The 24731-nt window shown below is 43.5% G+C and overlaps 1 protein-coding gene across 1 annotated transcript; it reads right to left on the bottom strand.

Moving 5' to 3' along the window:
• Positions 1-397: 397 nt before the first annotated feature.
• cabp4 (calcium binding protein 4) lies at positions 398-11323 on the bottom strand. Its single transcript, XM_066643280.1, has 7 exons — positions 11289-11323; positions 10220-10397; positions 7778-7808; positions 5011-5154; positions 4688-4797; positions 3030-3177; positions 398-491 (listed from the first exon to the last, which is right to left on the bottom strand). The coding sequence occupies exons 1-7, from the start codon at positions 11321-11323 to the stop codon at positions 463-465; spliced, it is 675 nt and encodes a 224-aa protein (XP_066499377.1). The 3' UTR covers positions 398-462.
• Positions 11324-24731: the final 13408 nt, after the last annotated feature.

The raw sequence follows: 24731 nt of genomic DNA on the forward strand, positions 1-24731 counted from the left end.
TGTGCAGAGGACAGAGGAGTTTTGTATTATGAATCAATATTTTTATTTTATTTTTCCCTTCCCATAAACCCCTGGTTTCATTTTGTGCCGTGGCCCTGCGGCCGAATGCTTCTGGTGTCTGTGTGGTTTACGAAAGGCTGACTCGGCTGTATGCAAATCACTGTTTATTTGTTTTATTGGGGACGGAGGACTGTAATTTCTTTTTTACAGAAATGTGTTTTTGTTTTGGCTTGAATATTTATGTTGTTAATTTTAAATTAAAATAAAACTGAATTTAAAATAGAAGGCAGTACTGTGTTTGTCCACCAGGGGGTCCACCAGCTGTTTCAAAACAAAGCACACAGAGATGCTTTTAGCCACGTCATAATCTTTATTAAATGAGTGTAATGATCATAAACAGCTAATTACTCTCTCGCTACCTGCAGCGGGGCTCTGATGATGACGATGGAAGATGAAACGCAGCTATCGAGCCAAGAGCATCATCACAAACTCTGTAAAAGACACAAAGAAATAAAAACACTTCAGATTATTAATGTTAGTGAATTAGAAATGATCTTTAATCTCAACACACTTTTATTCACTTTATTCACTCACTTTCTATTTATTTTCACTTTTGAAAAATTCTGAATTAATAGTTTTTTTGAAGTACTGTATTATTCTTAATGAAAATAATGATTTAATTTATTATAATTTTAACTATAACACAATGTTTTATATATAATTAATATAAAGGATATAAATAATAAAATTAATGTAAATTTGCAATTACTTGTCACTGTAAAATTTAAGACGAAAGGTGTCTTCCACATTTAACCCGTCTGTGGCCGTGAACACACACACATACTAGTACACTATGGGCTGTGAAGACACCCAGAGCAGGCAGCAGTTGTGTGTTCAGTGCCTTGCTCAAGGGCCCCTCAGCCATGGATTGAGGAGGAGGAGGAGGAGGACAGTGCTGTTCCTTCACTCTCACTGCCCCTAGTTTTCCTGCTTCTCGAGATAATCAAACCAATGACCTTTCAGCCCTCAGCCCTTTGCTCTAACCATATGTGTATATCACTGCTAATAACAGCTGTAGTACTTTCTTTTGGGTTAGTGAATTTATTAGTGATTTATTCATTCATTAATTCATTGTCTGTAACCCTTTTCCAGTTCAGGGGGTGGTGGGTCCGGAGTCTACCCAGAATCACTGGGAACAAGGTGGGAACACTCCCTGGAGGGGGCAACACACAACAGGGCAACACACACTCACACATTCACTCACACACTCACACCTACGGACACTTTCGAGTCTCCAATCCACCTACCAACGTGTGTTTTTGGAGCGTGGGATGAAACCGGAGCACCCGGAGGAAACCCACACAGACACAAAGAGAACACTCCACACTCCTCACAGACAGTCTCCCGGAGGAAACCCACACAGACACAAAGAGAACACACCACACTCCTCACAGACAGTCACCCAGAGGAAACCCATGCAGACACAGGGAGAACACACCAAACTCCTCACAGACAGTCACCCGGAGGAAACCCACACAGACACAGAGAGAACACACCACACTCCTCACAGACAGTCACCCAGAGGAAACCCACGCAGACACAGAGAGAACACACCACACTCCTCACAGACAGTCACCCGGTGGAAACCCACGCAGACACAGGGAGAACACACCACACTCCTCATAGACAGTCACCCGGAGGAAACCCACGCAGACACAGAGAGAACACACCACACTCCTCACTGACATTCATCTGGAGGAAACCCACACAGACACAGGGAGAACACCCAATACATTTCAGGGGGGAGTTGTGGTAGTGGAAACCAACCAGGACTAAACAGAGTGTAGAGCCCAGTAGTGTCCAGTAGAGGCCTCACATGGGTAGAACATGGGCTAGCCAGGGCTTGGCCTCTGGAGGTGGTATGTGGGCTCTTAGTGGGACTCAGGTGGGCTGTTGTATCAGATCAATGTGGGCAGCCCTGTAACTCTCTTTATAAGAGGTACACATTGGTCCATAGTGGGTTCTACCATGCAGATGAGCCCTGGGTTTAACCCATCACTGACCCCCTGGAGGGCAACCATATGTGAAGGCAACATTTAACCAGTGGGCAAACCTTTCTGGAACCCAGCTGGACCCCCCAAGTGGGAGGGGGAAGTCTGGCTGGAAGTGTAGTCAGTCAGAAGAGGACAGTGTCTGGATTCGGCTTCGTTATTTTTACACTGAAGCCACGAGGCTAATGTCACTACAATTAATGAAAGTCTATATGGCACTGATTAGTATACACAACTTTCACTCATTCATCTGCTGTAGCACTTCATCCTCATCAGGGTCATAATGGGCGTGGAGCCTACCTGGGATCACCTGGTGCAACACAGGAACACACCCTGGACACAGCACTGCACACTCACCCAGTCACTCACACTCACATCTGTGGACAGTGTCACACACTCACCCTGCCATACTCACACTCACACAGTCAGTCACACACTCACCCTGCAATACTCACACTCACACAGTCAGTCACACACTCACCCTCCAATACTCACACTCACACAGTCACTCACACACTCACCCAGTCAATCACAGATTCCCCCAGTCACTCACACACACACACCTGTGGACAGTGTCACACACTCACACAGTCCAGTCACTCAGTCACTCACACACTCACTCAGTCTCTCACACACAAACATCTCACTGCACCCCCTACTGACCAAACTGTACAGAGCTAACTGAAGGCAGAGCTGAGAGTGGAGAAATAAACAGTGGAGTAAACGGAGCATGCTGATTGGCTGGAAACTGTAGGATAATGTGATGGAAGCATGCAGTTGATTAGAGGCTCCACCCGCTCAGCATTATTTACACTCGGCACTGGAACATAGCTGTGAGGATCTGATGGAGTTCAGCATCATAATCATCAGTGAGGGTCAGGGGCTGGTGTTGGGGATTAGTTCTGGATCAAACTCACCACTCCAACTCAACCCAGAGGAACCCCACACTCTCTCTCTCTCTCTCTCTCTCTCTCTCACCATCGAAGTCCACCGTTCCGTCTCCATTGAGGTCAATGTCAGAGAGAATCTCCTCCAGCTCGCCCTTCTTCAGCTTCTCCCCGAGCAGAGTCTTCATCGACTCCTTCAGCTCCTCAAAACTGATCCTCCCATCGCCATTACAGTCAAACTGAGAGAGAGAGAAAGAGAGCAAGATATAGAAAGAAAGAGAGAGAGAGAGAGAGAGAGAGAGAGAGAGAGAGAGAGAGAGAGAGAGAGAAGTGTAGGTGGCTAAAACATGGGGAATATTTGCCCTTTGATATCCCTTAGGGATTTCTGGAAAAAAATACTAATCAAACAATTTCAAAGGACAAACACATAGTGATCAGAGACTGAACCAAACTGAACACAGACAATTCACAGACTGAATATTGACTAATCACATACAGAACACAGACTGAACACTGACTAAACGATTAATTACAGGCTGAACACTGACTGAAAGAATAATCACAGACTGAACACTGACTAATCACAGACGGAAAACACTGACTAAAAGAATAATCACATACTGAACACAGACTGAACACTGGCTAAAAGATTAATCACAGGCTGAACACTGACTAATCACAGACTGAACACTGACTAATCACAGACAGAACACTGACTAAAAGAATAATCACATACTGAACACAGACTGAACACTGACAAAAAGATTAATCACAGGCCGAACACTGACTAAAAAAATAATCACAGGCTGAACACTGACTGAAAGAATAATCATAGACTGAACACTGACTAAAAGATTAATCACAGGCTGAACACTGATTAATCACAGAAGGAACACTGACTAAAAGAATAGTCACATACTGAACACAGACTGAACACTGACTAGAAGATTAATCACAGGCTGAACACTGACTAATCACAGACTGAACACTGATGAAAAGAATAATCACATACTGAACACAGACTGAACACTGACTAAAAGATTAATCACAGGCTGAACACTGACTAATCACAGACTGAACACTTACTGAAAGAATAATCACAGACTGAACACAGACTGAACACTGACTGATAAGAGACTAAAAGAAGGATCACATACTAAACAGATCAATCACAGACTGAGCAATGACTAATCACAGAATGAACACAACTAAAAAAATAATCACAGACTAAACACAGACTAATGACAGACTGAACAAAAACAAAACACAGACTTATCACAGACCAAAAGTATAATCACAGGCTGAACATAGATTAAACACAGACTAATCACAGACTAATGCAGACTGAACACAGACTGAACACAGATTAGACACACAGATCACCCAAAAATATTCTTCTGTGCACGACAGATCTGTTTGAATCCACATTATGTAGTTCACACTTATAAACTGTAAACCTGATTCCTAGGATTAATATCCCCTTTGAAGTGTGCTACACACAAAGAAGTGTGCTATTTCTTACTGACACCGCACACTGTCCTCTCTGTAACACACTCAGCTGAGTGAAAGGGCACTGACTGTTGTACTTTTACAGAAAGCACATGGTTGTAGTTTATTCCACACAGTGGTCTGAGTAAAGGCTCACAACGAAAACTTTCACACACCTGACTTGGCAGTGCACACTGGCATTAGGTAGTGCACACTTGCAGACTCCATACTAAGTAGTGCACACTTGAAATGTACACTGACCTGTTTAAAAGCGCACTGAAGCTCCCTCAGTCCGACCATGTGCGCTGTCTCCATCAGCATCCGGGGTCCCATCAGCTCACAGAAATCATCAAAATCAACATGCCCACCCCCTACACACACACACACACACACACACACACACACACAGTGATAATCATGTCTCCCGGGCAAAGACATTAGATCACAGAAGGGAAGAATAAAGTATTTTTCTTGTGGCGCTTTGATATAAAAGAGTGAGAACTGTCAAACTGTCATTATCTAAAATTGAAATCTTCAAACACACACACACACACACACACAAACACATTCACATTCACACTCACATTTCATTTTGATCTGCTGAATGATCTCGATCAGCTCCATCTCCGTCGGCATGTAGCCCATCGTCCTCATGCAGTCGGCCACGTCTTTGTAGTGCAGATAACCGTCCTGGTCATAATCAAACTCCTTAAAGGCCTGCTGCAGCTCTGAACACACACACACACACACACATACACACACACACACACACACACACACACACACACAGCTCATATTCAAACATAATAGAGACGTATACAGAAAACCCACAGTGAAAACAGCATTTCATTTATAGATTTCTATATTTAAATGCTCTAGTTTTTTTTTGGAAATGCTCCTAAACATTTATTTATTTATTTATTCATCCATTAATTAATTCATTCACAATCCCCCCACGACCCAAACCTTCGGAATTTAGAGTTTTCTTTAAAATGTTATTATTATTATTATTATTATTATTATTATTAACTATATATATTTCATTCATTCATTTCAAGTTTTTCAGGTGTTGGTTTTCACTGTGGAACCATTACACACTCATTCATTCATTTTGTGGAGCCTTATTCTATACTCTACATTATTCACACTACTCGCCGGACCCTGACCCCAAGCCTTACACTTCCCCCGACACTGACCACTACCCCAACCTTGCGGCTCTCAGTGCTGCTCACTCCATCACCCCACTCTACCTTCAGAAGGCAGAGGTAATGAGCTCATTATCTGTATCAGATGTCTTCAGAGCAGAGGAATCTCTGAAATGTGCAGCACTGTGTCCCACCAGCACCAGGACTGAGAACCAAACCTTAAAATCATGGTTCTACGAAGTAAATATGGTACAGAATATGGTTGAACATGTGAAGAACCTTTTACATCATGCATCGTGAAGGGGTTCTTCAGGTCGATGGAGAATGTGCTGTTGATGGTTCTATACGACACCAAAAGGGGTTCTTCTGTTGTAACAAATTTGAACTGGACTCTACTCTCTGATTGGTCCCTGGTTGGTTTCCACTCTCACAGCTCCCCCCCGGAAATGTATTGGGTGTCGTCTCTAACCCCGTCTCTAAGGGGAACAGTGGGTTTTAGAAACCACAACAACGGCGGTGGTAACGTTAAGCGGTGTTTACTCATGGTGTATCGGCGTGTTGTTGTTTGGGACTGAACACAGCTCCGTCATCAGTTCAGACAGATCAGTAGAGTTTGTTCCTTCCTTGTTGCAGCATCCAGCTCTCGATGGATTCTTTCGTCGGCCACCGATCCAAGGAGCGTTTGAACCTCTTCAAAAGACCACGGCGTCATTTTACGAGCTGCCGTCGTGAGTCGGATAAAAACAAACATGATCTCTGCTGCAGCTGGAGATTTTACAGATGGAGAGTTGGTGCTGGTCGTCTGCGTTGCGTGGCGTAGAGTGATGACTCTCTCTGGACGATCAGCGCTCTGCAAGGTTTACACGCCACGGTTTAGTCCCTACTCGACTCGCTCTGAACCACGAGAGAACAGCCACTAAACAACCAGCCACTAAACAACCGCTTCCAGAACCAGGACCTGATTCACCTGATGTTCCAAAGGGCGATTACATAATGAAACAGAGCGGGTCAGTTCCAGTTGACGGCTGAACGCCTGAAGAAAGCGTCACTGTGACCCATGGCCTTCAGGAGTGTCTCTGTTAAAGGGCTGTGCATACATAATCTCACCAGATTACAGCCACAGCACACGCTCAGGACTCGGGCCACACAACCGGGTCAAAATGATCATCTCCTCAGTTCAGGCACTTTCACATCTGCTCTCAGGACACAGCAGGGTGTTTATAACAGTAACAACAAACAGTACTGGCCAATTTATCAGAAACACCCCCCCTCCACTGACACTCACTGGCCACTTTATCAGAAACACCCCCTCTACTGACACTCACTGGCCACTTTATCAGAAACACCCCCCTTCTACTGACAGTCACTGGCCACTTTATCAGAAACACCCCCCTTCTACTGACAGTCACTGGCCACTTTATCAGAAACACCCCCCTTCTACTGACACTCACTGGCCACTTTATCAGAAACACCCCCCTTCAACTGACACTCACTGGCCACTTTATCAGAAACACCCCCCTCTACTGACACTCACTGGCCACTTTATCAGAAACACCCCCCTTCTACTGACAGTCACTGGCCACTTTATCAGAAACACCCCCCTTCTACTGACAGTCACTGGCCACTTTATCAGAAACACCCCCCTTCTACTGACACTCACTGGCCACTTTATCAGAAACACCCCCCTTCTACTGACAGTCACTGGCCACTTTATCAGAAACACCCCCCTTCTACTGACACTCACTGGCCACTTTATCAGAAACACCCCCCTTCAACTGACACTCACTGGCCACTTTATCAGAAACACCCCCCTTCTACTGACACTCACTGGCCACTTTATCAGAAACACCCCCCTTCAACTGACACTCACTGGCCACTTTATCAGAAACACCCCCCCTCCACTGACACTCACTGGCCACTTTATCAGAAACACCCCCTCTACTGACACTCACTGGCCACTTTATCAGAAACACCCCCCTTCTACTGACACTCACTGGCCACTTTATCAGAAACACCCCCCTTCTACTGACACTCACTGGCCACTTTATCAGAAACACCCCCCTTCTACTGACACTCACTGGCCACTTTATCAGAAACACCCCCCTTCAACTGACACTCACTGAAGAAAATATGAGATTAATGTAATGAGTATCCAGTGTTCACTCTTTCCCTAAAACCTTTCAGTTCTCTCTTCAGAAACACTCACCATCCAACTCCTCCGGCATCAGCTCTCTGTCCTAAAGAGAGAGAGAGAGAGAGAGAGAGAGACGGGGGATGAAACAATGATGACACACAAACGCTCTAAATATGGAAATCATTATAGAGTCCTGAGAGAGAGAGAGAATTTAATAAGATTTACACCATAACTTTCACTGTTCCTGACGTCAAAACACATAAACACACACACACACACAGGTAGGGAATATATTGAGGAGAGCAAGTTCGAGACGATGCAGATGGTTAATAAGATGTTTACGTGCAGCAAAGCATGGACACAGTGTGTTCAATAATCACCACACACAGAGAGAGAGAGAGAGAGAGAGAGAGAGAGAGAGAACGAGCGCTCATGTCCACACACAGCAAAGAGGTACGAAGAAAAACCTGCCGTGTAAACAACAGCATTTTATTTATAGTTTTACAATTTTAAATCGATCCAGTTTTTGGAAATGCTCTTTATTTATTTATTTTATTTACAGTCAAGAAAAAATAAATCTGCACTCTTAAAACTTAGTCTTCAAACATTTATTTTAGTACAATAAAGTATATGTGTTATGTTCACAACAAAACCATGACTAAAAAACGTTATTAATAATAATAATAATAATAATAATAATAATAACATGTTTTTCGGATGAATTAAATCTTGTAATTCAGGTGGAAAAACATGTTGATTAAATAATGATGTTAGTAAATAATGATGTTACATAATTCTACACACACACACACACACACACACACACACACACACACACACACACACACACAGGTTTTCCCATTACATTGTGTATTAAGTTCCTGTTTATTGCTTGTTGTTAGGAGACTGAAGGTGATTCATCATCACAGGTTATTATTACTGTCATGATCTTCTTATTTTTCATCCTGAAGGACAGGTGACAGTCACACACACACACACACACACACTTATATATACACACACACACACACACACACACTTATATACACACACACATGCACACACACAAACATATACACACGCACACACACACACACATACACACACACACACACACACAAACACACACACTCCTGTTCAGTCACTGTGAAGCAATTTAGAGTCTCTTTTGTTTTATCTAATTGCATGTTAGTTTCATTCATTCGTATTAAATGCAATAATAAATGGCCCTTAGCAAAATAAAAGTCCCCATCCTTCATTTAAATGAGGCCTTTTATAAACCCAGACTAATTTACTCAGACGTCCAGCAGCTTCCACTATACTCCTGTCAACGGCTGTGTCCCAAACTGTGCTCTGTTCACTATATAGTGCACACTTCTGGATTTCTGCCATTTTGTAGTGGTGTCTGAAAACATATCAAACAATCCCACAATGCTCCACATTAAGAAGTGTACAGCCCATGCACTCTAGCGTGTAGCGGATACCCATAATGCACTGCGGGAGTGTCTGAAGACTCCTGAGTTCAGTTCCCTATAAGTGAGTTATGTAGGAAACAGTGAATCAGGAGCCATTTCAAACACAGGTTACACTCTGTCACTGACCTCTGACCCGAGAACAGAACTTCTGCTCCATTTAAGGTGGAGTTGAACACTTTAATATTTCTTGTGTGTCTTTTAGTTTAACAGTTGAGCACATGCTGTTTGTTTTTATTTATTTTAGTTGTGTTGTCTTTTTAAGGTGGAATATAGTGAAATGTTGTCTTTTTAAGGTGGTATGTAGTGAGATGTGTTTTTATGGTCATACATAACAGTATGTTGTCTTTTAAGGTGGTATGGAGAATGATGTCATGTTCTTAAATGATGCCATTTAAATGAGGTGGTATGGAAACAGATGTTGTGTTTTTAAGGAGGTATGGTTTTGTAACCTGGCATGGTGTGGTGTTTCATGTTGTTAATGACTGTTTTAGTGATGTTATATAGTATGGTCTGTTTTTAAGGTGGTACAGAATAGGATGTTTTTATATAGTGTAAAGCAGGGGTGCACAACTCCAGTCCTGGAGGGCCGCTATCCAGCAAAGTTTGATGATTGCTCTGCTAAAACACACCCCCTAAACCTGGCAATTAACAGATGAGTTGAATCAGGTGTGTGTGAGCAGAGGAATCAGGATATTTTGCTGGATACCGGCCCTCCAGGACTGGAGATGTGCGCCCCTGGTGTAAAGTATCAATCTGTTTTAATGTGGCGTACAGCAAAATGCCATGTTAAAATGGTGTTAAGCTGGATGTAGTGTTTTTAAAGTGGCATTAAGTGGGATGTCATGTTTTAAGATGGTATCAATCTTTATGTAAATAAGTTCTAGATTGATTTTGATCATCCACATAAACAGTGATTATAACATCACAAACAAAGGCCACTGCAGGGTGACACAAACACCATGTAATAATGATGATGATGATGATGATGATATGGAAGTTATGATGATGATGTGGAGGCTTTGACTGTGGAAGGTATTACCTGTCCAAACAGGGCATTGAGGTACGGCAAATAAACGGATCCCTGGCTGAAGCTGCGGCGGCGACGCTGAGCCGAACGTGAGCCTTTCTGAGACGAATCCTTTGAGTCCTTGGAGCCGTGTTTGAGAGCAGAGCGAAGAGGGGGGTGAGCATCAGAAGACGAAGAGGTACCAGAGGAACTTAGGAAGACAAAAACAGAGGTAGTTCAGAGAAAAATCATGTTTGCATGTTTGAGTAGTTCTTATAAAAACATGGCTGAAGTACAGTGTTAAAAGCCTCATATCATCAACAAACCCCTTAACTGCTACATGTTCACATTATAGAGATGCTCTGGAGTCCACCAACTCACACACTGTGAAACAAGACCACAGTCAGTGTTCTGTGCGCTGCCTGAGTCAGAAAAACGAAACAAAACGAGCTGCTCTGATTCTGCTCCGCTTCTGACGTCAAGTGCAGAGACTTTAGAATGGCCACGCCCCCTCGTCTGAGTCTGTCCAATCACAGCGCTGGACCCGTGTTTATGTGAGAGCGCAAAGACGAGGTTAAAGGCAGCAAAACAGACACAACGAGCGCGGAGAAATAAGAGCACTGAGTAAAAACGAAGAAGAAAGAGAACAGAGCGAAAACGGCTAAAAACCAGAGCTTCTGCTCCTCGCTCCTCACTGCTGTGCGCTCGGGGTCGGGGTGAACAGTGAGCGGCTCATTATCATTTAAAGGAACAGGTGCTGAAAGCGGGCGTTCTGAACAGGGGCTGTTTACACAGGGGGAGAACACTGCTGTGGGGCTCGTGGGGTTTGGACCAAAACAGGTCACAGACGTTTCATTAAGAAACAGAACTGTGTTCCACTGTGGAGAGGAGGGGGATATGGCACCTTTAAAAGTAATTTTAAAGAGGTGACCCTCAGGCACCGAACTGTGGGTGCAGCTGAGTCCATTAGATTTTTCTCTGGATCACTGCAAATGTTTGGCCTCAGGCTGCTTCTGTGGGTCAGAGCCACTGGGCCTTAGAGGACTGTGACCCAGAAACAAGCACTGTCCCTTTAAAGGTTAAACTCTGTTTATATACATACCTCTGACTGGTGGATGCCTTACTCCTCTGAGACATGCTGAGAGAGAGAGAGAGAGAGAGAGAAAACAGAGCGGGTGAGTTATTGACAGAGAGCTGAAAAGTACCTGACAGAATGAGAGAGTGCTATTGGAAAAAGAGTAAAGAGGGAGGAATGTCAATAATCTTCAGGTGAATCCCATTTCCCTTAGGACTCCATGTCCCCTGGGGGTGGGGGTCAGTTGTTGAGGGAGAGGGTTGGGGTGAAGTGTGAGGGCGACATGGCTCTTCAACTGAGATTTCTCAAAGTCACGCTCCAAACGAAGTGTTCTGACGCCTTGTGAATCAGCAGCGAGACGCTGCGCAGCGCCCAAAGGGACCCACAGGTGTCAGTGTTTTCTCCTTTAAACTCTATGACCCCAGTGTATTCTCTGAGTTTAATGTAGTTTCAGTGGATTATGGCCTTTACTTCAGAACGAGCAGAAAACAGCACGAGGAGCAGCTGACGTCTCAGGAGTTAGCTGTACATTTACAGTTCCACCTTAAATGGTGAAGCAATTACATTCTAGTGTGTGATGCTACTGCAGCATTTAAGGTGGAACTGTGGTGTGAACAGAACTCTGCAGAATGAGAATCTGAGCTGAGCTCCATGTCACAGAAGAGTGAGGAGAGGGGGGTAATCTCTGATTGTGGAACTCTTCTGAAGGAGAACGAGGCCCTAAATGTAACCAGCAGCTCCTCTGATATCACTGCAGACTGGTGCAGAGGTGCTACAGAGCGGCACTAGTCGCCTGGGAATGAAGATAAGGAAGTGGGAAAACATTGTTAACACTTTCTGTAGGTGTTAATTGCTGTATGTTCCTTGTTGACAGTTTGTATTATTTTCACTCAAAAACACCGACTAGCACTCTGTCACTCTGGAGCAGCTGCACATGAGCCTGAAGTCACCTTGAGTCTACCAGAGGGGTATAAAGCCCCCAGTGATGAGAGTGATGGAGCTCCTCTGGGATCAGTTGGAGTGTTGTGGAACAAATCACCAACATCAGCCCTGGCTCTCACTGATATGTATGTGCCTGAATGCCATCAGATCTTCACAGGAATGTTCCAACATCTATTGTAAAGCCTTCCCAGAGGATAAGAGACTCAGATTAATGTCCTCTCTGTGGTCGATGTTTGCTTCTTGAGTTTGACATGATTCCTGTTTCGCTGATTTAGGACCCTCAGGTTCTTCAGTGAAGCAGAAACAACACACACACACACACACACACACAGAGAGAGAGAGTTAATAAACGTGGCATGGAGACTCGGCTGGCTGAAGATCAGAATAAAAGTAGACAGGCACGTCACGTCACACACAGGCTATAAATTATAATCAGTTTTTAATATGATCTCGCTCGTCTGCCATCAAACCCACCATTAAACCTCCTCCCCTTCTCAGCGCCTCACAGTGTGGAGAATGAGATGATCGGACAAGAGACAAAGCGTTTAACTGCTCAGACTCGCTCTGACTAATCGGACAGTCTGATCAGCCTTCAGTCTGTACTCGTCCACACCACTGAAAATTTACTGAGCTTTACTCTGTGCACAGCTTCGTCTCCAGCAAATTAATTGAATGAAATACGTCTAATGTGGCTTTTCCACTGAATTGTACAGACTCTACTGGACTCTACTGAACTCTCTGGACACTACTGGACTCTACTGAACTCTCTGGACACTACTGAACTCTACTGGTCTCTACTGGACTCTACTGGACACCACTGGTCTCTACTGAACTCTACTGGTCTCTACTGGACTCTACTGGTCTCTACTGAACTGTACTGGTCTCTACTGGACTCTACTGGTCGCTACTGGACACCACTGGTCTCTTCTGGTCTCTTCTGGACTCTAATGGTCTCTACTGAACTGTACTGGTTTCTACTGATCTCTACTGGTCTCTGCTGGACTCTACTGAATTCTACTGAATTCTACTGGACTCTACTGGACTCCACTTGTCTCTAATCAACCATATTGGACTCTACTTGTCTTTAATGGACTCTACTGGTCTTTAATGGTCTCTGTTGGACTCTACTGGTCTCTTCTGGTCTCTACTGGACTCTACTGGTCTCTACTGGACTCTACTGAACTATACTGGACTCCACTTGTCTCTAATCAACCTTATTGGACTCTACTTGTCTTTAATGGACTCTACTGGTCTTTAATGGTCTCTGTTGGACTCTACTGGTCTCTACTGGACTCTACTGAACTATACTGGACTCCACTTGTCTCTAATCAACCATATTGGACTCTACTTGTCTTTAATGGACTCTACTGGTCTTTAATGGTCTCTGTTGGACTCTACTGGTCTATACAGGTCTCTTCTGGACTCTACTGGCCTCTACTGGTCTCTACTGGACTCTACTGAACTATACTGGACTCCACTTGTCTCTAATCAACCTTATTGGACTCTACTTGTCTTTAATGGACTCTACTGGTCTTTAATGGTCTCTGTTGGACTCTACTGGTCTCTACCTGACTCTACTGAACTATACTGGACTCCACTTGTCTCTAATCAACCATATTGGACTCTACTTGTCTTTAATGGTCTCTGTTGGACTCTACTGGTCTCTACTGGTCTCTTCTGGACTCTACTGGCCTCTACTGGACTCTACTGAACTATACTGGACTCCACTTGTCTCTAATCAACCTTATTGGACTCTACTGGTCTTTAATGGTCCCTGTTGGACTCTTCTGGTCTTTACTGGGCTCTACTGTACCATACTAGTTTTTACTGGTCTATACTGTAAAGTGTGATACAGCTTCCTGTTCCTAAGTCAATTCCTGTCTCCGTCTGTTACTCACACAGTGACATGACATCATCTGCAAACAACCCATTTCAACTCTATTACATTTTTAATATAAATGATATAATTACGTGTCTATAATTTAGGCTGCAGCTTTGTTAAAACTTAGCTAATGACTCTGCCACTCTGAAATAATGAGACTCTAATTCCAGACAGTGTTGGACACCCCTGACTGGCTCTGACTCTCAGTGTCCAGTGGAAAGAAATGTAACCCAAAGGTTTGGACAGTGTGCGGATGTTTGGTCTCATACTCTTTAATAAGATGAATGTGTTTTGAGCAGACACACACACACACACACACACACACACACACACACACACGCACACACACACACACACACACAAACACACACACACTAATTTACAAAATTCATTAAACTAAGAGACCAATCACTGCCAATCACCACAACGACACGAGCCATCTCGCTGCTAATGGTGCTAATTGGACGAGCGTATCCGAGGAGTCGGGAGATAATTATAAAACAAACCGCTCCGAACCCCTGAGATATCCTTCACTCTTCTGGGTCCCGCTGTGTGATCTAGAACGGTGTTCTTAATTTAACTTCCCCGCCTCAGACTGCTTTAAAATCAATGATACAATTGTGTTTGTGGATCTTAACAGAGATTAAATTTAACTCCAGTGTGAGCTGTAGTCTACACACAGACACTGATCAGATGAGGGTTCCCCACAGCCCGGGGCTTTTGAATAAGTCTCTGAACGAACAAAATCAGATCTTGTTCAGAAACGTGTTTTCTCCCCCCCCCCCCAAAAAAGACATAATTTTTCAAAATTACATTAATATCTGTCACAGAGAAATACAACCATGCCCACAACTTTTTATAGAGGCATCCAGCCACACCCACAACTCCTAATAAGGGTGTTCAGCCACACCCACAACCCCTTATAAGGATATTCAGCCACACCCACAACCCCCTTATATGGGTATTCAGCCACACCCACAACTCCTAATAAGGGTGTTCAGCCACACCCACAACCCCTTATAAGGGTGTTCAGCCACACCCACAAACCCTTATAAGGGTGTTCAGCCACACCCACAACCCTTTATAAGGATATTCAGCCACACCCACAACTCCTAAGATGAACATCCTGCTCAGAAGTGTGCCGTGTACAAACAGATATCGTCTTGATGAAGCTTCCATTTTTTATGAGATTTTCTTAACCCTGTCCCCATTTTCACTCTGAAATTAGACATAAATTACTATAAAAACATAAAAATGAAACAAAGATTAAGAAGAAATATTTTTTAAATGATACATACATTAAATCAACTTTATTACAGATCCAGTACCAACGTGCCTTAACTAATACTTAAGATCTGAAGTTTTATTTTCTCAGTTAATGAGGACTTTTAAAAAGGCCTGTTTTATGGTGACGGTGAGCAACCCGCTCAGCTCAGCGGCCTCGGTCCTGGCCTCACTGAAAAGATGCTAATTCTACACAGATAGCATCTAATGAGCTGCAATAGAGATACACATCTCACACACATCTCATACACACGCTCCGAAACAGCCGTTCGGCCAAGGGCATCACACCACAGCCTTTAATGAGGCTGACTTCTTGTTTCAGCTTTGAATTCAGACAATCCTCCCTTTTGACTTTCTACAACTTTGCACTGGTCATTTTTCATTAATATCTCAATAGTGTCTCATTAATTTCTCAATAGTGTCTCATTGATATCTCTGTAGTGTCTCATTAATTTCTCTGTAACATCTCATTAATGAGACATAGCTCTGTAGTGTCTCCTGGACAATGCTGAGGTCAGTTGCAGAGATGTTGGAGACTGTAGCTTACAGTATGTCTCCTGCTTCTCAGCTGTTTCTCCTGAGAGAAAGAGAAGAGGGATTTCCCCTGTGTCTCCTCTTGACTCTGAGTGGAGATCTCAGTGGCGTCTCATGCTGGGCCCAGTGCTGAGATAGTAACACAACCGGCTCACAAACTCAGGACACAACGCCTCCTCACATCTCATTAGTTTCTGAGGAAACGTTGGATCCAGAGGCAGGTGACAGATGTTTTACAGATGTTCTCAGACTCACCCTCAGAGTGCAGTTGGAGATGTAGATGGAGTGAGGTTCAGCGGAGGGTCGTTGGGGAGTTGGTGTCCTCCTCCTGGCTCCTTCGCTCTCTGGATTAGCCGCGGAGATGAGGGTAATCTGGCTAACCATGGAGGGATTAACAGATGAGTGTGAAGTGTGTGTTGAGGGAGAGCTGGGATTAAATCATGTGACTGTTCCTTCTCTCAATGTGACTCTAGTGCAGGTAAGATGTGTGTGTGTGTGTGTGTGTGGGGGGGGGGGGGTAAGGAGGGGCCATGAGGTGGGGGGGGGGGGGCGCAGGTAATCAGGAGGTAAGGGGGTAAGGGGAGGTAATCATGAGGTAAATGTATGGCATCAAAATAGGTTCTAAAGTTATTAGAACCAAAATACAGAATCCATAACCAATAAATGTAATTTTTTAATTGAGAAAACTGTCATTACTATTCAGAGTTATAAAAAAAAGTTTGTAAATAGAATATTTCTGTATGTAATCAACTATTTTGAGTGTTATATTCTTGAAGAATCCGTTTTCGCTTTCATTCTGCCTTTTCGCACTTGTGCTTCTCTCAGTCTCGCTTTCGTTTTTTTGCTTAAGTTAGGCCCTGCCCACCCAGCTGATTCTGCACACCCCGCTACGTCAGCGAGAGCGCACCAATCTTACCCTAACTGGAAAAAGACTGACCGGCAAACACAGGTAAGGCATATCAAATATTTATTAACTATTATGTCTTTTGGTAATGCACAGTTCCTCACAGAGGCTGAGAGTCATTTTCCAATCAGGGTTAGGGTGTGCAGAATCTGCTGGGTGTGTGGGGCTTAACTTTATCAGCCAATGACTGTCTAGATCCAGAAACCTGTTACAAACCTGTTTTTATTACTCTGAATATTAATGACAGTTTTCTCAATTATAAAATTACATTTATTGGTTATGGATTCTGTGTTTCTTTAGAACCTATTTTGACGCCATATAAAGGGGCAACGTGAATCATGAGGTAAGGTTGGGTGGGTAATCATGAGGTAAGGAGGGGTGGGTAATCATGAGTTATGGGGGTTAAATCATGAGGTAAGGGGGATGGTTAAGTATGAAGTAAGGGTGGGTAATCATGAAGTAAGAGCCAATGTAAATCATGAGGTAAGGGGGTTAAAACATGAGGTAAAAAAGGGTGGGTAATTATGAGGTGGGGGGATTAAATCATGAGGTAAGGGGTTGGGTAAACATGAGGTAAGCGTGGGGTAAACCATGAGGTAAGTGTGGGGTAAACATGAGGTAAGGGTGGGGTATATCATGAGGTAAGATGTTGGGTAAACCTGAGGTAAGGGGTTAAATCATGAGGTTAGGGGTTGGGTAAACATGAGGTATGTGTGGGGTAAAGCATGAGGTAAGGGTGGGGGAAATAACGAGGTAAGGGTGGGGTAAATCATGAGGTAAGGTGTTGGGTAAAAGTGAGGTAAGCATGAGGTAAATCATTAGGTAAAGTGTTGGGTAAACAGGAGGTAAGCGTGGGGTAAATCATGAGGTAAGGGGTTGGGTAACTATGAGGTAAGCATGGGGTAAATCATGAGGTAAGGGTGGGGTAAATCATGAGGTAAGGGGTTGGGTAAACATGAGGTAAGCATGGGATAAATCATGAGGTAAGGGTTGGGTAAATTATCAGGTAAGGGTAGGGTAAATCATGTGGAAAGTGTGGGGTAAATCATGTGGTAAGTGTGGGGTAAATCATGAAGTAAGCATGGGGTAAATCATGAAGTCGGGTTGGGTAAACATTAGGTTAGCTTGGGATAAATCATGAGGTAAGGGGTTGGGTAAACATGAGGTAAGCATGGGGTAAATCATGAAGTAAGTGTGGGGTAAATATGAGGTAAGGATGGGGTATATCATGAGGTAAGGGGTTGGGTAAATATGAGGTAAGGGTGGTGTAAATCATGAGGTTAGGGGTTGGGTAAATCATGTGGTAAGCGTGGGGTAAATCATGTGGTAAGCATGGGGTAAATCATGTGGTAAGGGTGGGGTAAATCATGAGGTAAGGGTGGGGTAAATCATGAGGTAAGGGTGGAGTAAATCATGTGGTAAGGGTGGGATAAATCATGAGGTAAGGGTGGGGTAAATCATGAGGTAAGTGGAGAATGGAGGGCAGCAAATGGAGAGCAAACATTCTCATAATTTTATGAAAAAAGGACTTTAAAGGACTGTTCAGATGATTGGTGCCACATTAAAAAACTGAGAGGAATTCTTATTAAAACACCTGCTTCCAGCTGAAGTCACCTTCTAGTCAAATTTTTGTGTCCACTTCAGAAAACAAGAGAGAGAGAGAGAGAGAGAGAGAGAGAGAGAGAGCAAGAGAAAGAGACAGAGAAAGAGAGAGAGCAAGAGAAACAGAGAGAGAGAGACAGAGAGAGAGAGAGAGAGAAACAGAGACACGGAGAGAGAGACAGAAAGAAGGAGCAAGAGAAACAGAGAGAGAGGGAGCAAGACAAACAGAGAAAGAGAGAGAGAGAGGGAGAGGGAGAGAGAGAGAGAGAGAGAGAGGGGGGGGGGGGAGGGAGGGAGGGAGGGAGGAAGTAAATGAAGTGGAACGTGGCTCTTATTTCTGTTCCACATCATTAACGTCCAGAACATTAGGACCAGGGCCAGGTGCTCGGTTCGATGTCATTATTAACACAGACAGTGGCCTCTGGGGAAATGTGGGGACCCTGAAAGTTCTTTAGCTCTGCTGTGAAACCTTCTGGGGGTCATCCTCCTCTCCTCCATCTTCATCTTCATCCTCCTCTCCTTCATCTTCCTCTTCATCATCCTCTCCTTCATCTTCATCTTCATCCTCCTCTCCTTCATCTTCCTCTTCATCCTCCTCTCCTTCATCTTCATCTTCCTTTTCATCCTCCTCTCTTTCATCTTCATCTTCATCCACCTCTTTTTCTCCCCATCCACTTTCTTTCTCTTTAATTTAACACCTCTCTCTCTCTCTCCCTCTCCCTCTCTCTCATGCCCTTCTCTAGGAGATTTCTGCCCAGAGGCTGTTCTCTCTAATTCTCTCCCTTTCTCTTTCTCTTTCTCTCTCTTTCTCTTTCTCTTTCTCTCTATTTCTTACTCCCTCTATTTTTTCTTTCTCTTCTCTCTCTTTCTCTCCCTCTCTCTCTCTCTCTCTCTCTCTCTCTCTCTCTCTCTGTGTCTTTCCCTCTCTGTTTATTTTTGGGAATCTGCTGATGGGGCTAACACAGGTAACACCCCATATATATAACACCTGAGAGAGAGAGAGGGGGGGGGGTGGAGAGAGAGAGGAAGGGGAGACAGAGTGAGAGAAAGAGAGAGAGAGAGAGAGACAGAGAGAGAGGGGGGGGGGCGAAGCTGTACTATTCATCATTAGCGTGTCTTCCAGTCCACCATCCATCACACAGAAAAAGGAAAGAGCAGAGGATTTAAGGAGGAAGGACAAAAGAGTAGAGGAGGAGCAGAGAAAGTGGGAGTGAAAGAGAAAAGGAGGAGAAGAGAGAGGAGAATGAGAGGAGTGTCCACATACTCAGGACTAGACACTCATTTTTTAATCCCCCCCTTCTTTTGAGTCTTTCTCCCTCTCTCTCTCTCTCTCTCTCCCTCTCTCTCTCTCTCTCTCTCTCTCTCCCTCTCTCTCTCTCTCTCTCTCTCCCCAATTAAGGCACTTTACTGTAGACACTTGAACCGACTCTTGACATTGAGGACGTGGTCTATTTGTTTGACGCTTTAATGTTTTCGTATAAAAGCAGAGGATCTTGGGTTCTTCCTTGTGAAAAAGAGAGGAACATCTCCCCACAGGTACACAGTGTTCATGTTAGAACACACACACACACACACGCGTAGTGTGAGTACAAACCCACTCACACACACACGTACGTTGGAGAGATGTTTGTTAGGCAGTGTGTAACTGTCCACACAATTAATCTGTCCCTCTCTGTTAGAGCCGTCTGCTCAATACCAGCAGGAGTGTGTGTGTGTGTGTGTGTGTGTGTGTGTGTGTGTGTGTCCTCTGTGTGACCTTGTGCTCTTTGTGTGTCTGTGTCTGTGCGTGTGTGTGTGTGTGTGTGTGTGTGTGAGAGAGAGAGAGATCCTCAGCTGCATAGCAGAAGCCCTGCTGCTACAATATAAACAACATGGATTTATTTACACTCCCAACAGCCAAAACATTAACACCACCTCACGGTCCACTATCAGCTCCACTGACTATAGTCTACATGTGGCTCTGCATACTTTATACCCTGTTCCTCAGCGCTCAGGACCCCCACAGAGCAGGTGTGATGTGGTGGTGGATCATTCTCAGCGCTGCAGTGACACTGACGTGGTGGTGGTGTGTTAGTGTGTGTTGTGCTGGTGTAGAGTGGATCAGACACAGCAGTGCTGCTGGAGTTTTTAAACCCTGTGTCCACTCTCTTTTTTTAATAGAGTCATTCCTAAGCTGTGATTTACCGTCAGTAAATTTCACTCGGATGTGGACATGAACAACACATGTACTGTACGTAAGAAACACTTGTAAATTATATATTGTGTCACCTACAGCCCTAGTCTAATACATGTAAATAATAATAAGAAATACTTTTAATTTACACCCCATAAGAATATGATATTTTTAGGCACCTATTCTGCGTTATAGCATCCATAAGCCCCCCTTGAAAAAACCCGCGAAGTAGTGAATCTGCAAAAGATAAACCGCGAAGTAGCGAGGGATTACTGTATATAATAATAATAACAACAACATTAATAATAATAATAATAATAATAATAATAATTACCTTAAACAAATATTAAATTAATAAACATGACAGTCACAACATAACAATTGCAAAAATGAAAAGGTATAGGCTGAAGCATTAGATTATTAGTGCCTACCCTTTGTTCTTAGCTAATTAACATTCCTTTTACTTCTGTATTTAGACGATACAAAACAACCACAGAAAAAATTACTCAACTCTACAATCGTCAACATCTCCAAAGATATTGCAGTTTATCATGACGAGCATGCAGGGTTTTATAATGACTTATTTGTATGGGTTTAAGTCTTTCAGTTCTCTTATCATAATTACTTTGGCTTCTTCTGGTGTTCCATTCAGTCGAATCATTACTTTACAGTTCCTTTATTTGGTTGGTGGACTAAACTGCTGTAAGAAAATAAATGGGAGGGGCTAAACTGCTTTAAGACTGAATGGGAGGTGCTTAAATGGCAGTGTAGACAGCACATTTCAAACCTTATAAAACTATATATATAACTAATATCTTCTGTACAAATATATTTTAAAGCGTGTGTGTGTAGTGTTTAACTGTAATTCAGAATTCAATCATCCTCCCGCTCTTCTGTCATTGTACAGTGACTGTGTGTTGTATTAAAATCACATTCTCATTGTATTCAACAGAAAATAACCTAAAAAGCAGTGTCACTGCGCTCCGTTCCCGACTCTGACACTGACTCCATCTGTAACTGGTCTAAATCCACACTCACACAGACTTTTGGACATAGTATTGTCCCCAAGAACAGAACAAACCCATCACAGTCTTCTGCAGCTTTTTCCTGATGGAGCTCAGAACCAACGCAGCGCCCAATAAACTCTTCACTTTCCACACGGCTTCATTTAAAGGTTCTTTTCTGTTGAAGAAAATGAGAATTTTATGATGATTTTAATACGACACACAGTCACTGTACAATCACAAATGAGCGGAGAATGTTTACATTTTTAATTGCGATTTTATGTTACAGTAATAAGGGATTAACCTGAGGTTAGTGTTATTTAGTCCTGAGTGTTTAAAGGGACAGTGAATGAAGGAAAGTGCAGGGAGGCTGTTCTGGACGTTTGTTGTCTCGTGGCGCTGAGGAGGGCAGTAAATCTCTGGTGTGAGACATGATTGAGGCTGAGATGGATTTGCTGTTTCCTCTCTGAATCCTGGCAGGAGATCAATAAACTGATCAATAAGGGTAGATCAGGAGTGTGTGCCGCGGTTCTAACCCTTGTATCTGGCTGCTGGGCTCAGTGCAGCTGTGAGATTTCTTCAGTGTAATGCAGTCAAACAGACCACAGAAATAATGTTGTCATGTTGTGGGTGGAATGCCCATATAGGGAGTTCCTGTCTGAACTGGATTTCCCTGTGATACCCCCTTTTTCTCCTCCTCCACCAGGTGAATCAGGTCCTGGTTCTGGAAGCGGGTTCTTGTTTAGTGGCTGTTCTCTCGTGGTTCAGAGTGAGTCGAGTAGGGACTAAAACGTGGCGTATAAACCTTGCAGAGCACTGATTGTCTAGAGAGAGTCGTCACTCTACACCATGCCACGCAGACGACCAGCACCAACTCTCCATCTGTAAAATCTCCAGCTGCAGCAGAGATCACGTTTGTTTTTATCCGACTCACGATGGCAGCTCGTAAAATGACGCCGTGGTCTTTTGAAGAGGTTCAAACGCTCCTTGGATCGGTGGCCGACGAAAGAATCCAGCGAGAGCTGGACGCTGCAACAAGGAAGGAACAAACTCTACTGATCTGTCTGAACTGATGACGGAGCTGTGTTCAGTCCCAAACAACAACAACACGCCGATACACCATGAGTAAACACCGCTTAACGTTACCACCGCCGTTGTTGTGGTTTCTGAAGCCCACTGTTCCCCTTAGAGACGGGGTTAGAGACGACACCAGATACATTTCAGGGGGGAGCTGTGAGAGTGGAAACCAACCAGGGACCAATCAGAGAGTAGAGTCCAGCAGGGTCTAGTAAGTTATCATCACCATCATCATCATCATCATCATCATCATCACCATCATCACCACCATCATCATCAAACAGCTTCATACGGCAGGGATGGGTAAATTTACTGATGTGAACATTCTGTTAGCGCTGTCTGATAACATGAAGGCATTTTAAATTTTGTGTAGATAAAACAACTTTTATACAGTTACTATGGTTTTGCTAGGTGATTTTAATAGTATCTGAGATGATTGCTAAGGCATTGCTAGGTGGCCTCAGTAGTATCTGAGTTGGTTGCTGAGGTGTTCCAAGTGGTTATTATGTGATAATAATGGTCTCCTTTGCCGTTGCTAAGATGTGGCTTGCTGATTGCTATGGTAGCCCAAGTGGTTGCTACAACAGCAACTACAAAGAAGATTAAAGAACTGTTTAGATTTTGTTTAAATCTAGAAAAAAGTGTAAATATAAATGTGTAACTATTTACTTACAGCACTGAAAACAACAATGAGGGAGATTTTATGCCACACACACACACACACAGTCATATAAACACACATTGATTCACACCTCACTTATTTCTCCTCCCACACACACACACCTTCACACAGCGTGACTCACAAATACTGACACATAAACACACACAGACACATGCACTCACACACAGGCACACACACATACACAAAGGTGCACACAAACACACACACACACTGGTATATATGGGCTAGTCGTATGCTAATGAATGGCCAGAGGTCATAAACACCAGTGAGACTGTTAGCAACGCTCTTACATAACATTATTCATATTTCTCTCTTTTTCTCTCATCTACACACACACACACACACACACACACACACACACACACACACACACACACACACACTGTAATAAAAGATACATAAATGATATTGACTCCAAAAACTTCACTTGGAAAACGTATTCCTTAAATTTCTTATTTTCTTATTTATTAAATTCTCAGAGCACTTACGGATGATTCTCCTAAACCTTTTCAGGAGAAAAAACGTGAGACAGACAGGAGATGGGGGATGCTTGTGTTCAGATGAAACGGGATGAGCGGGTTGTGATCACTGGTGAAAAACCATGGAGCTCTGTCTTTAGTTGAGCTGCAGATAAACAAGAGTGTTATTATCTCAGCACAAGCATGAGATTCCACTGAGACCTCCAATCACACTCCAGAAGAGACATAGGGGACATTCCTGAACACTTTCCCTCAGGTCAAACATCTGAGCAACAGGAGACACATGCTACAGTCTCCACCCTCTCTCCATCTGACCTCAGTGTCATACAGGAGACACGACAGAGATCTTAAGATGGAACTACAGAGTTTTAGCCAGTGTTTCCTGCTGCTCCATTGAGTATAAACCACTGATCAATAACTGATCAATAATTGACCACAGGCTTCATCTCTGTCCTGCTTTGTAGGAGCATCAACAGCTTAAAGAAAACAGCTCACCATCGCACCATGGCTGTGAGTATAGGACTCGTGTTTCCTGCCGACGACCTGTGTCCCATAAACCTGGGATTAAAGGGTTAATAAACAAAGGTAAATCAACCCTGACTGATACATTTTCCAATCGATTTTGCTCCACGTTTCAGACCATGCTCCATCAGACTTTCACTTCACCTCTGTCTCCTCACCTTTACCCTAGGGTCATCAGCAATAAAGACATGCTGTTATGGTGTATGAGTTATTTCCTGTGTGTGTGTGTGTGTGTGTGTGTGTGTGGAGTGCGTGGTGATACCTATATTACATGTAAATAAAGAGTAGGGTTTAGCCTGGGGGTGTGTTTATTGGTTCTAATACAATTTTTTAACAGTTCTCTGTCACAGAGAGAATCAGGACGGAGAAATTGGTGAAATCCCTG

Source organism: Hoplias malabaricus, chromosome 14 (assembly GCF_029633855.1).
Source record: "Hoplias malabaricus isolate fHopMal1 chromosome 14, fHopMal1.hap1, whole genome shotgun sequence".
Lineage (NCBI taxonomy): Eukaryota > Metazoa > Chordata > Actinopteri > Characiformes > Erythrinidae > Hoplias > Hoplias malabaricus.